The 13,018-nt window shown below is 43.0% G+C and overlaps 1 protein-coding gene across 1 annotated transcript in view; it reads left to right on the forward strand.

Annotated features, from left to right (window-relative positions):
* ZNF516 (zinc finger protein 516) overlaps window positions 1-13,018 on the forward strand; it is a gene marked incomplete at both ends in the record, with an annotated part of 90,066 nt that overhangs the window by 59,366 nt on the left and 17,682 nt on the right. The window contains one exon of the mRNA XM_082499453.1: window positions 10,726-10,796. Coding sequence (XP_082355579.1) covers window positions 10,726-10,796 — 71 coding nt within the window. The remainder of the gene's footprint in view (window positions 1-10,725; window positions 10,797-13,018) is intronic.

Below are 13,018 nucleotides of genomic sequence, written 5' to 3' on the forward strand. Positions count from 1 at the left end.
AGATATAAATATTTTCTTTTCTTATTGCTGTGACACTATGTGTGATGGTAATATTTCTGAGAGTTTCAGATTTTGCACATATAATTTTATGCATTATCAAAAGTTACTGCTGCCTTGAAAGAAAATGTTCTGTGAAAATTTTTGCAAAAGCTTTACTAGTTTTTTTTTAAATTGTAACATTTTGTAAAGGCAGGAAATGGATTAAAAAAAAAACCTAGCATGCTAAATATATTTTTCAAAAAAGCAATAATTTTACATGTACAGAAATGATGCTAACCTTTAATACAGGTGACAGCGACAGTTTACTTAATACAATAATGGAATAGTGCTGTTTTTGTAGAAATGGGCTTCTGACACAAAGATTTGTTTAAAAAAAAAAAAAAACAAAAACAAAAACCAGAAAAAAAATTAAAGAGTGATCTTTCTGTTCTAACAGTTTTGGCGGGCGGGGGGTTGCTTTTTTTAAAGAAAAAAACCTAGTCAGTAATTGGTTCTGGATACTACTTGTTACTTGTTTTAAATTACTTGACAGTTTTTGTTACTTCGCAACACTTGCAACAATGCAAATTAACTTTCTTATGTATTTTTTTTTAAACTAGTTTTTCCTTATGCTATTACACCAGATGTATACCAGAATTCTCTGTAAGTCTCGGTGTAGTTAGGAATGTCTGTGCAAATACTTATAAGCGACTGTAATTAACTGTTCTGTGAAGTTATTTCGAGGGAGGTCGCATAGACACATTCCATTGTACACCAAAAAAAAAAAAAAAAAGAAAAAAGGAGAAAAAAAGAAAAAATGAAATATTTTGTTGTGTTGCTTAATGATTATCATTTTGGGTTTGCACTAGCTTTCTCGGTTTGTTTTGTTTGGGTTGGGATTTTTTTGTTTCGCTTTTGTTTTGTTGCTTTTCTGAGTCATATTTTCCATGAGTGAAAGTAATGCAGTTCAGGAATGCACAAAAGCTAGTTGCTTAGCCTATTTGTTTGTGTTTTAGTTATTAAAAACTCTTCTGTACCCAAAATGGCACAAAAGTGTAGTGTACATTTGTAATTTCTCTTTTTTGTTTTGTATTTTTTTTGCAAGCTGATCTAGAAAATCTGAGTTAATATTTAGAGCCAAAAGCTTTTTTCTGGAGCTTTTCTTCCAGAATCTCTGACAGAGAAGCTAGTGCTGTCACTGCCATTACCAGGGTACTAATCAGCAAAGTTTACAATCATAATTTAGCTCCATGAAGAACAACAGTAGGGGAAATCAGTTTAAATAATTATATGCTGTGTATAGCACAGAAATGAGATTTTCACTTAATTAAACAAGAAATAAGAGTGGGTGGGGGAAAGCCAACCTTAAAGACCATCTGTTTTCAGAAGCAAATCCCACAATTTCTTTTTTCTTCTTTGTCATTGTATTGTATTGATTTGTTATTTTAGTTAGACCATAGTATTTAAAATGAGTTGTGTTCCTTATTTATTTAGTCAGTGGGCTTTGATCAGCTCTTTTAAGCGACGTGGTAACTTTTTTTGGCATGACATGCTCCTGTAAAGCCCTTTTATGACTGTTACAGGGACTTTCTACTACCTCTACCAATCTACTGTTTCTTCTTCTTACAGGTTTTTATGGTGTTGCAAGTCTAATGTAACTTAGACAATAAAGGGTTTGATTATCTACGCTGCAGATTCTCGGTGTATCTGCCATCTCTCTCTCTCTCTCTTTCTCTCTCCCTCTCTTTGGTTTTTGTGCGGTTTATTATAGCTAAAGTGCAGAAGACCTTTTTTTATTCTAGCTAAAGTGAAAGTAGACCTTCCTTGTCAGAGTATTTTTGCACCCTGAATGTTGTGCACTGACCGAAAGTCGAACTTGGAGAAACTTCTTCTGTGGAGCTAATCAGCTACTATGCTGTTTGCATTCTTGAAATTCCTTCTGTCAGAAATGCTACGAGTAAATCGGTACATACTGCAGAACGGAAGGCAAATTAGAAAGCCGAAACAGTTTTTAGTTTTATATTTCAAAACTACTTAAAAGTCCTTAGTGAAAAGCTGTAGCGTAAATTGCCGCCCCCATCCTATGGAAGACTGTTTATATGAAAACACCTAGTTAAGCAAATTACCCTTTGGAAAAGAGCATCTTCTTGTTGGTGCAAAAAAGTGTTCTGCTATTAACTGACTGTTAGATAAAAGTCTGTTACTGGAGGGATTTCCAGGCATTGGCATCATGCACATTTCGTGGTAATACCCGTAAACGTGTTGCTGCCTTCTCATGCTTTGGGGTGCTGCGTGTCGTGGAGCGCATGCTCCTGTGTTTATTTTCGTTTTCCTTCCTTTCTGTACTCCCGTGCTGGGCTACTTCAAGCCTATCTCAGCAGCTCCAACAGGAGTGGTGGAATCCATTGACCCTATTGGGGGTCTCTCCTTGAAAAACCAATCTGTTGCGAGAAGACCTGGAACAAAGCAAGAGGTAACATCTTTTTTAGGTTCTTGCTATGTAAAATGTGTTGGGTTAAAACTAGGAAAGGTTGCGTTTTACATCAAGTCAAATTTCCCGCTCCCCCTGGAAGCCGGGATATTTTTGAGCCAGCGGTTCTGTGCAAAGCACTGAATTGCAGAGAGTCCTCTTCCCTCGCGCTCCCTCCTCTTTCACTGTGCCTGAGAGCCCCATACCACGGGGCAATGCGATGTTCAGAGGCAAAGCTCACGTGGATTCACTGGGAGCCTGGAGGTAAGGAGTGCCTGCTTGATCCCAATATTTAGAGAGTAACTCAAATGAAATGGAGTATGTTAATATATATAAAAATTCCTTCCACTTTACTTTTTCATTATAAAGCATGAAATGATTGTTTCTGGAGGAGCTAGGGGTGTAAAACGGTTGAAGATCAGTGAAAGCATGGACATACTCCCCTGTTAACTGCTTTCTGTGGGGCTGTGTGTACGCTGGCATTCCTGAGAGGGACTATAACCATGTGTTGATATACATAGCTGTCTCAAGGTAGACAGTAACTGTTAAAAATTTATTTATGCCTGTAATTTTTTTCTTCAGTTTCATTAGTGATTTTGGGAGAAAGAAAGAAAGAAAGTAAAACCACAAAAAACCACAACCCTAAACCCCAGAAGAAAATACCTTTCATTCAAAGCTGGCGGACAAAAGGCAAACCGTAGATGGAAAAAAAAATCCATGTGTTGGATATTTCCAAACTGATCACCCATTACTAGTCAAAATGAGGGACACTCGCTATTGAGAGAGAAAAGGATGTTGTGTTGGCAACAGGAAGCAGGCACAGAACGGGATGGTTATGTTGTGGTTTGGGTAAAAGGGATCAAGAGCATTAACGTGACCCAGCTCTACGGGTTTGAATACTGAGGTGGATGTTGCCCATAGGGCCATAGGAAGAAAAGATGGAGAAAGCATGTGAAAGATCAGTAAGGAGCTAAGTTTTGACCATCTGAATGTCAAGTAAGTAGTTGGAAGACAGTGTCTGAGAAAGGCCAAAGCTGATGACAGGACCAAAGAGAAGCCAGGAGTGGAGCAAGAGGTTTGGAGGAGAATCACCAAAGAGTGGAAAAGTTGCCAAAAATGGCAAAGTCAACAGTGTGAGAGATCAAAAGGATGTGGAGATGGAGCAGAAACTGAAACCTAAGCAGAAGAGGTCTGTGCCCTTTGCAAAGGGCTTCTGTTCGGATGAAAGGGAAGAGGGATATGCAAGCAGCTTCTGGGGAGACAGATTAGAAGCTTCAGAAAATAAGCACATAATTTAAAGTCAGCGAATCATCTTACTCTGCAAAAATGTTCTTTTGTGGCACGAGCCCGAATGATGTTCGGACAGAAAATAAGGGAATGCCTTTTTGGATCTTTACTCTCTTGACTGATGGGTGAACCAGAGTTAGGACTATAATTATGAGTAGTTGAGACTGGACTGAAGGGTCTCTTCAATACCCAAGGGGGTTTGAAAAGCATATTGCTCTTTTCAAGAACCAATCAGTCTCTGATTAGCCCCAAGCAGGAGGGGAAAAAAAATGGCAGGCGAGAAGGCATAGTGTTTTAAGCAGATGCTGAACTGGAGCAATCCTTTGAGGATGCTAGAGGGTACATTTGGATAGCATTCTCTGATACAGAATATTTTAAGATGCTTCGTAGTATGTTGGATAAAAGAACTGGGGATGCTCAAAGCTGTTAAAAAATGTCCAATATTAAAATGGCTTCAGACGCTTGGCTCTCTCCTTTGTATCTCAAATTTAAGTTGTGGTTCATGTAAGATTGGCTTGATTTGTTTGTTTCTGTGTCATCAGTGTTATCTACAAAGGTGAGTTACTTGTCAAGAGTTTAGAAAATGTGAGGTACCCATGTTCCCTTTCTGTAAGTGAAAATCTCTGCGTGTCATATTTCATCATGATCAACCCAAGTACCACAGGAATCTTAGAAGATTTTTCTAAGCAAAGAAAAATGATTTATTTATTTTCTAAATATTTGTTGTTCTGGTATGACATAAAAGAAAAGGGATGCTGGCCCTCCAGTTTATCTTACTCCCAGAATTCAGCTTACTTTTCTGGAACAGGGCAGCGTTGTGCCTTGCCTGGGACAATTAATGAGCCACTAGTCGTTTCTGAGACCTACAGCTTGCCGCAGAGTGCTGGAGTGGTGCTCTGATAAACAAGCTTCTGCTAGGGGTGTCCCTTGGCGAAGGCACATCACGAACCAAACCATTTCTTGCTTTTACCACAAGTTTTCACAAAAGTCATGCTGATGCTGCAGAGACCCTGGGTCTGTTCTTCCAGATGGGAGCCAACAGTGGGAGGTCGCTGTGGTTGGTTTCACTCATGGAGGACCATGGACTTAAAACGGTAACTGGTTTGCTGGCTACTGCTTTCCCATACTTTTCATCTTCACATTTTCCTTTCCTTCTCCCTCAGAGAGCACAGATGCAGGTGGTTGCTTGCACCATGGAGGAGGTGACATCTCCAGAGCAGTGGTGGGAACAAGCAGCTAGGAAGAGTTTCTGTTGGCAAGAAGTCCACATCAGAGGCTTGCCAAGAGTCCTGTTCACTCTGCTGGCGTTTCCTTCCTGCCTCTCCTGTCAAATGGCAGATCATAGAATGGTTTAGGTTGGAAGGGACCTTGAAGATCATCCAGTTCCAACCCCCCTGCCATGGGCAGTAACACCTCCCGCTAGACCAGGTTGCTCAAAGCTCCATCCAGCCTGGCCTTGAACACTTTCAGGAATGGAGCTTCCACAACTTGGCAACCTGTTCCAGTGTCTCACCACCCTCAGAGTGACAAAATTCTTTCTAATATCTATTCTAAATTTACCCTCTTCCGGTTTGAAGCCATTTCCCCTCCTCCAATCACTACATGCCCTTGTAAAAAGTCCCTCCCCAGCTTTCCTGCAGGCTCCTTTAGGTACAGGAAGTTGCTCAGTTCGGTACCTTTAGGTACTGAAATCAGTTCCTCTGTGGCCGTGCTCCCAATAACACGTTAAAGCCTACTGTGGATATGGGAATGATTGTTTTTTTCCCAAGTTGTTTTCCTTTCAAATACTGACAGAGTAGAGAGCATCCCTGGACTGCATTTTTAGAGAGACTGGAGGAAGCCTCATGCAGATGCAATATTAAGCACATTTTATATCTGTAGGAATGGTAGGTCTACTGGCAGGCCCTAGTGGCTCTTTGCAGTGGTGGATTTGTGGAAATCTGCAAACTAGGAGGTGGTATTATGTGGAAATTTGCTCAGGTGCTCAGTTTCTGGTTGCTCAGCATCCCTACCTCGAGAGAGCAAGGCTGCCTGCTGCCACTGGCGCTGGGGTGGTGAGGGGGGACATGTACTTGCTGCTTCCCTGGCAGTGGCACACCTGCATGGTTCTTCCTTGGGCTCCTCTCCCCGAGCCGCTCGCTTCCCCAGCTCACAGCCGGCAAGCAGGGGGACGCTCTGTGCCCTCACGTCCCATGAGCTGCATCCACCAGGACAGAGCCACGAAGGGAATTGGGACTGGTCTGAGCCCTGCCATCGAGGAGAGTATCTCTGCTTTGGCACAGCTGTATTTTGGGTTTTTTTGTTTGTTTGTTTGTTTTGCACCAACCATGCAACAGGAGCAGCCCAGGAGCCAGCAGCCCTGAGCTTCTGTAGCTGGGGAGATGTCCCAAGCCACCCTGGAGGGCCCTGCACATGATGAGCGACTGAGACTCTGGACGGTGACTTCTGTAAAGGCTCACTGCAACTCTGTGTTCACCCTTTGCAAGTAAGGGCTCTCTAGCATTTGGCCAGGGGTCATTTATGGGCAGAAGTGACCTGCAAGAAGCCTGCGGGACCTTCCTGAGTTTGAGTGCAGCGCTAGGGTGAAATCCAAGCAGACCCAAGCAAATTCCAGTGAATTCACCATTTGTTATTGCTGAAGATAATCAGATGGGTGATTTTATGGATCTGGTTCTTTGCTCGGTGTTGTACGTGATGCTTGAGAAAGCAATCTGCCAGTTACAGCATGGAGGGTAGGGAGAAGGACAGGTAGTGAGCAAGTGTTAAAAATGACATAGGCTTTTCCCTTGCTGCTAGAGAGGCTGATTACTTCACAGCACGCTGTTTATGGACTGCTCCGTTTCCTACACTGCCCCTGGAAGTTTTAGCGCTTTCAGGGTTAGAAACATCTAAGGAAATCCCTGCAAAGTTACTTAAGTTATTTTCATTTTGTCTCCTCTGACAGCACACGACGTGAGAAATTATGTGACTTCTAAGGTGAGGCAAGTAGAAGGGGAATAATCCAAGCGGCAGCAGCGCTGCTGCCCTAAACTGCTACTTTTTCAGAGCATGACATTAAATTATTTGGTAACTGAGTTTGTTCTCCTTTGCATTGGTTCTGTTAAATAAAGAGTAACTTTAAAATGAGGCACAGCTGGAGGCACCATTAAACCCACCTGAATTTTGCTTCTCAAGTTGTATTTTCTGAGTATTTTGCAGCAAATGAGTCTTTAAGGGTTTTTAGAAAAACAAGCTCCTAAGTTTAAAGAAATTATTTTGGCTGTAGCCAGAATTACAGTGCTTCAGGAATTTGAACTTGCCAGAAGCAGGCGAGTGCTGAGGTGGCACGGGAAGAAGCACCGAGGCTGTAAACCTAGCGAGATGTTGGCTTGGCCACGTTATTACTGCCGCTGCTTTGGGAAATGTGAGTCCGGGAAGTACAGGTGCCTCGTAGGGCCTCCTCTGCTCATTTTTCCTACTACTTTCGGCAGAATAATTTTCTTTGTAAGATTACAGTTTCCTCTGTTACATAAAGGGGTTCTTAGGTAGGTGTCCCTCAGTGCTGGGCATGGTATGGTAAGAGACATTTCCTGATGCGAAAGCTGCGTGTGGGTTGCCGTGCAGAAATGACCCTGAGCTGGACTTGAGGGCAAATTCACCCTCTGCCCACCTCACTTACCTGCTTGAATGCCTTTAAACTGCCCGTGAGGCAAACTAGTGGCTGCTTTGAGAAGTGCGGTGCAATGCCCAGGGGACACAGGAAGTGCTCTACAGGCCTTACCTGCCATGGGGCTGGGCCCTGGCACTCTTGGTGTCAACCTGCCCTGAACTTCTGCTCTTACTGCGACCAAGATATGAAATAAATAACGCTGGCTGGGCGGTGGACATCGCTTGCCACAAGGGCAGGTGGGATGCATAGGCAGTCTGGCTTCAGATTGAGCCTGGGCTGCCTAGTGGGGCAAGTTAGATGTGGGAGAGCAGGATTTCATAGCTCAGGTAAAGGCATAGGTGTGTAGGAAGGCTACGGAGGAGCCTCACTCCGCGTGGTTCCTTGCATAGTATGGTACACAGGAAGTTCCATCTAAACATGAGGAGGAACTTCTTTACTTTGAGGGTGGCAGAGCACTGGGACAGGCTGCCCAGAGAGGTTGTGGAGTCTCCCACACTGGAGACATTCAAAACCTGCCCAGACACCATCCTGTGCAACTTGCTGTAGGTGACCCTGCTCTGGCAGGGGGTTGGACTACATGATCTCCAGAGGTCACTTCCAACCCTGACCATTATGTGATTCTGTGGTATGCTGAGCCACAGACAGCAGGGAATGTGTAAAGGACCTGGTGACAATCTCTCCCCTGGGCTGGTACAAAGGAAGAGTAGCTGCTCACTGCCCTACAGCCATCTGTAAATAAAGGTGTTGTGTCCTTTTTATGCTTCCAAAAGATGTTCTAATGGGAGGACGTTGAGCTGAGGGTCTGTGGAGGCACAAGAACTTGACAGTCTTAACCTGCTCAGGTAATGATGTGGCAAGTTTGATACTTTGCTGTTTCTATAGAGGCTTTAATTGTTGTTTTTAAGTTTGCTGTCTGTCCCTGAGTCCCTGTCACTTGTACTGTTGGAAGGATGCAACCCATTTCTAAGAAGAGACTGAAAGCCTTCAGAGTTCTCTCCATCCTTTGCCAACATGGAAAAAGGGCAGAATATCTTCTCCTCCCCACTTGTGTGTATTAGATGCAACTGCATTAACATCAGTGGGATTTTTGCATAGTTGCATGGCTGACTGCAAGGACAAATTTGACCTTCAGTCAGTGATGCACAGAAACTTGATATATGCCTATTTGCCTAGTTATTTTGTGAAGAGAAGGGGTTAGAACAGGGATTACAGGATGATCGCAAAATGGTCATGCTCCCTACACACATCTGGGGCAACTGTGACACCAGTCCTAAAGCCAAGCTCTAGTTAAATCAAGAGATTAGTGTGAAGCTGATGTCATACATTGGCTCATAATGTTTTAACTGAAGTTTCTTCTTTTGGCAAGGAACACATTTTATTTTAAAAAAAAAAAAAAAAAAAGAACACAACAAAAAACTTGCAATAAAGTAGTCTCAGAAGATGGAGGTAAACAGGTGTAGTTGTCCCAGTGAATCAATTGCGAAGAAGCAATGAAAATGATACTTAATATACTTTAAAAGATTTGGCTTTAGTATGGAAATGATACCAGTTGAAGTGAAAGCAATACTATCTACGTGGGAAAGTGGCATTGAAATATTCTTTCTTTCTGCCGCCTTTTGTCAATAAGAGAGGCTTGAATTATGCATTAGCAAGCTATAGAGTTATGGAAGATAATACAGCAAGGTTACGAACCCAGAACAAAAGAAGGGGAAACGAGGTTCAACTCGGTAATACATCACTTGGAACATATATAAATGGTTATAATACTTTGCACATTATAAAGACAGTAGTCACATATTTAAATGAGAACAGAGCTATTGCTTCAAGAGTTTCTTCAAATATTAATTTGGGCATTGTAATTAGTTCTTCTTGGGAAGCCTTGCAATGTTCAGTATGTTTAGAGTTTTGCAGAATATTCTAGAAAATGACTCTTAAGTAGATGTACTTGAGATGTAGGATTTTACATAGATATCAATTTGTATTCAGATAAATGAAATTTTGAATCGCTGGCTGTGAATAGCCATCTCTTGAGATGGAAGCAATCTTTGGACAGAGATGGCCAAAGCAATACTAATTCTAAATACCAAATATTTGAAGGAGAAACCATAAGTGAAGAATTATTCACAGCATTTTCTTTTTTACATCATTAATTTTTTTATAATGTGCTTTGCTCCCTAAATTGACAAAGAGAAAGGGAAGCAAAATCCATCAGCTAATTGATTTTCTATCTGCTGTTATTTACAAAACAGCGCATTTCTGTGAAGCCTTTCCCCTGAGTGATGTCCAGCTGCTGTTACCCACCAGGTGCTGGTGCTTCTCCTGACCTTGGTGTCCACCCCAGCCCACGAAGCCTCGTCCACCCCTGCCTGTGCAGGGTACTTGTCCGCAGCAGTGGGGGAACACAGAGAAGCCCATAATTAAGCCTGACCTCAGCAGCCCCAGGTTTATTCATTATGTTGCTTTGTATATATATACGGGAGGTGCACCATCCGTCCCCAGGTCAGTTTTGTTTGGAGCTACAGCGCTTACTTTCTGGTTCTCAAAGATGGGGCAGGAGGACGTGAGGGGGGAGAGAGCTGCCATTGAAACACTGTGTTTCCTGGTGATCAATGGGATGATTCAGCTGGTTCTTCTCTGGACCCAGGGGCACGGGATGATCCTGAGAGTTTCTGCGACATTTGCTTCAAGGCGCTCAGCTGCCCCACCATGAGTGGTGCTTGGGCTTGGGCAGACGTTGTAGCTGGGTCCGCTCAAGTCCCTCTTCTTACCCACATGGAGCAGACTCACTTCGTAGTCAACCCGGAGCAGGGAGGTTGCCGTAAGCCTCTTGAGATGTGGTCTTTCCGCCGTAAGCCTGTTGAGATGTGGTCTTTCCCTTTCTTGCTCAGCTTTGGAGGTGGGTAGGAGGAGCCTGGCTCCCTCCGTCCTCTGTGCTGGGCTACGGCCACCACCAGTCCTTACCGTGCCACTGCCCGCAGGTGCATGCACAGCCACCTCCTGCTTCCAGAAATGCTCTGCTGCTGAGGTTGTCTGCCCTCCTCCTGCGGCGCAGGGAAAAATGATTGCGTGTTTTTGTTGCTCTTGCTAATAGCATAGCTAATTTTTTTTTTTTTAATAGGATTTTGAGAAGAGATCGAGTAGAGAAAAGTTAACAATGGTTTTGGTTTGGGTTTTTTTAAAGAGAATTATGGACTTTGGAAACAAGGTGTTCCGATGGCTGAAGCTGTTTACTAAATCAATGAGAGACATCTGATGTGCACTCACAGTTCCGTGAGCTGTATCATTAAACAAGTATAAGTTAACCAACCTTCAGTCTGCTGTTATTTGCTTTTAATCACAGCTGAGGAGCTGCTTAAGAAAACTCTTGGGAAAAGCAAACCATTTCTTGAAGAGAGGAGTAGGGAGTCCAAGGTAAGCATTTACCAGTTGCCAAGAATCTTTAGATCCATTTAGTGTCTCATTATTTGGTGAATAAACCACCTGGCATTGCTTAGAAAAACATCAGTATAATTCCTTTCCAAGACAGACCTAATTGTATAGCAGTGTGTGGCCATTATTTTCTTCCACACCCAATCTGAGACTGGGAGCACATGCCATATAGTTTCATTCTGTTTTCGTTTCAAAAACAATGTCCTTAAAAAATGAATAATTGTGGGGAAATGGTACTATGTTTGGCTCCTCACGCTAACTGCCTCGCTTAAGAAAGGTACCAGCTGAATCCTTACAAAAGAACTAAAAAATACACACGCTTGCCCCAGCATTATTGTGCTCTGCAATGCATGGTTATGATGAGGAAAACAGAGATGACTTCGGTTTTGTCCTTTGTGCAGTTACTTTTGGGGCTCGTAGATGAGGGCTCTATCATCTTGAATTAGTCATCAAGAAGCCTCTCATTTTCTTCCTCCTCATTACACAGTTACAGACTCCCATGCACATAATAATGAAGATTGAAGCTCTGGGTTATGAGAGGAGAGGTAATTCCTGACGTTTGATTGTTCTCACTACCTGCAAATTTTGGAAACCCATTCGGAAGAGCGTTTGGTGGGAGCTGGTTGGGATGCTGCAGGGATATAAGTACAGTTCCTTAATTTTATTTATTCAAGAGACTGCTGCATACTGCACTGGGCATGGAGGCTTTTTAAATTTGGGTTTCACTCCTGAGCGTGTGGTGCACTGCCAGTAATTAAGGCTGACAGTCATGGATGCACAGCTCACTTTGAGTAAGCAATTTCCACTTGGAAGAAACATCTCGGGGCCACTTAGGGAAAGAGGTAAATGCATCCTTAGCCGTACCGTATAGCCAACACCAGTAAAGAGCGTAGCAGGGCTGAGTTCTCAGGTACTGATGTCCTGCAGGTGTCAAGGTCACAACTTCATCCAGCTGTTTGCTTCTGCTTGTGCCTATCTCCTTGTTGTTGAGGTGTAGCTCCCACCAGTTGCTTTTCAGTGATTTTCTGGTTTCAGGCAGGCTCTGGAAGAATTGGGAAACTGTGACCTGTGGAGGGTTGATGGCTTTTTCCTGACTATTGCTAGCTGCTGTGGTACGCAATGTCCTCTGGAGCTCGGAATGGATGTGGAATAGAAAGCACCAGAACACCCAGCCCGGGCAACCTCGGGGTGCACTGTCTTCATGCCGGTGTCCAGCCAGGAGAGGCTGGGGCTAATTTTCTTGCTGCACAGCCCAAATCATGTTACAGTTTTCATAAGATTTTTAGAATTTTCAAACTCTTGGAAAATTTAATTGTCAATTTAACGGAAGTAATGTTTGAGCCATAAAACATAACACAGCTTAAAAAAAAAAAAAAAAAAAGAGCAGTGAGTATACAGACAGTTTCTGGGTAGAAAGTAATTTATAACTTGGGTCGTTTCAGACCAGTTTTGGGTCTCCTGTAGGCTGAGGAAAAAAGCTGCTGCTGCTTTCCATAAAACTAGGAGCCTGTCCTTGCTCTTCATTTCCAGTACTTATTATTTTTACCACATTCATATTTTTACATTTTGCTTTTGGAAGGCACAGGGACAGAATGATACTCCCTTCGCCCTGATCTCGCTGTGATTATCTAGCATAAATCTCCCTTTATAATCTTATCACTGGGCAATTCGGTTATTTTAAATGTGAGCCTTCTTGCCCACTGATCAGTTCATCTTCAGGTTTTTAAAAGGGCTATTTCATAATGCTGCACGTTCCAATTGCTTCTGAGTGTCCAGCCCAGCTCTGCCTTCACTTATCCCCTTCTCCTTCCTTTCCGACAAGGCAGGCTCTTTCTCTCGCTCACAGTCTTCGCATTCCTTCCAAGTTGATGCACATAGTCATTTGTAATCAAGGCTGTAAATTGTATTTAAAGCTGTACTCTGCTATCCGTGGATATTTGAATCATAAATGAGAGTATTGTCCTGCCTGTACTCTCACTTATTCTTTCAGCCGTAATAGATCCTTTCATTTGTGCTCAATTAGCTTTTCCCCTCCTGCATTCAGACCCTGAAAGTTTCCACTCTTTTCTTCAGGTCTTGAATGCTGATGGTGTGGCCACGTTTGCCTCTACCCCATAATTTGTTTAGCTCTTTTGTGCCACCGATTTCGCTGAATATGGTTTGTTTGTTTTGACAAGTCCAAACACCGGGACTGTATTGTGCCG

The sequence above is a fragment of the Vanellus vanellus genome (genome assembly GCF_965231255.1).
Source record: "Vanellus vanellus genome assembly, chromosome: 2".
Classification (NCBI taxonomy): Eukaryota; Metazoa; Chordata; class Aves; order Charadriiformes; family Charadriidae; genus Vanellus; species Vanellus vanellus.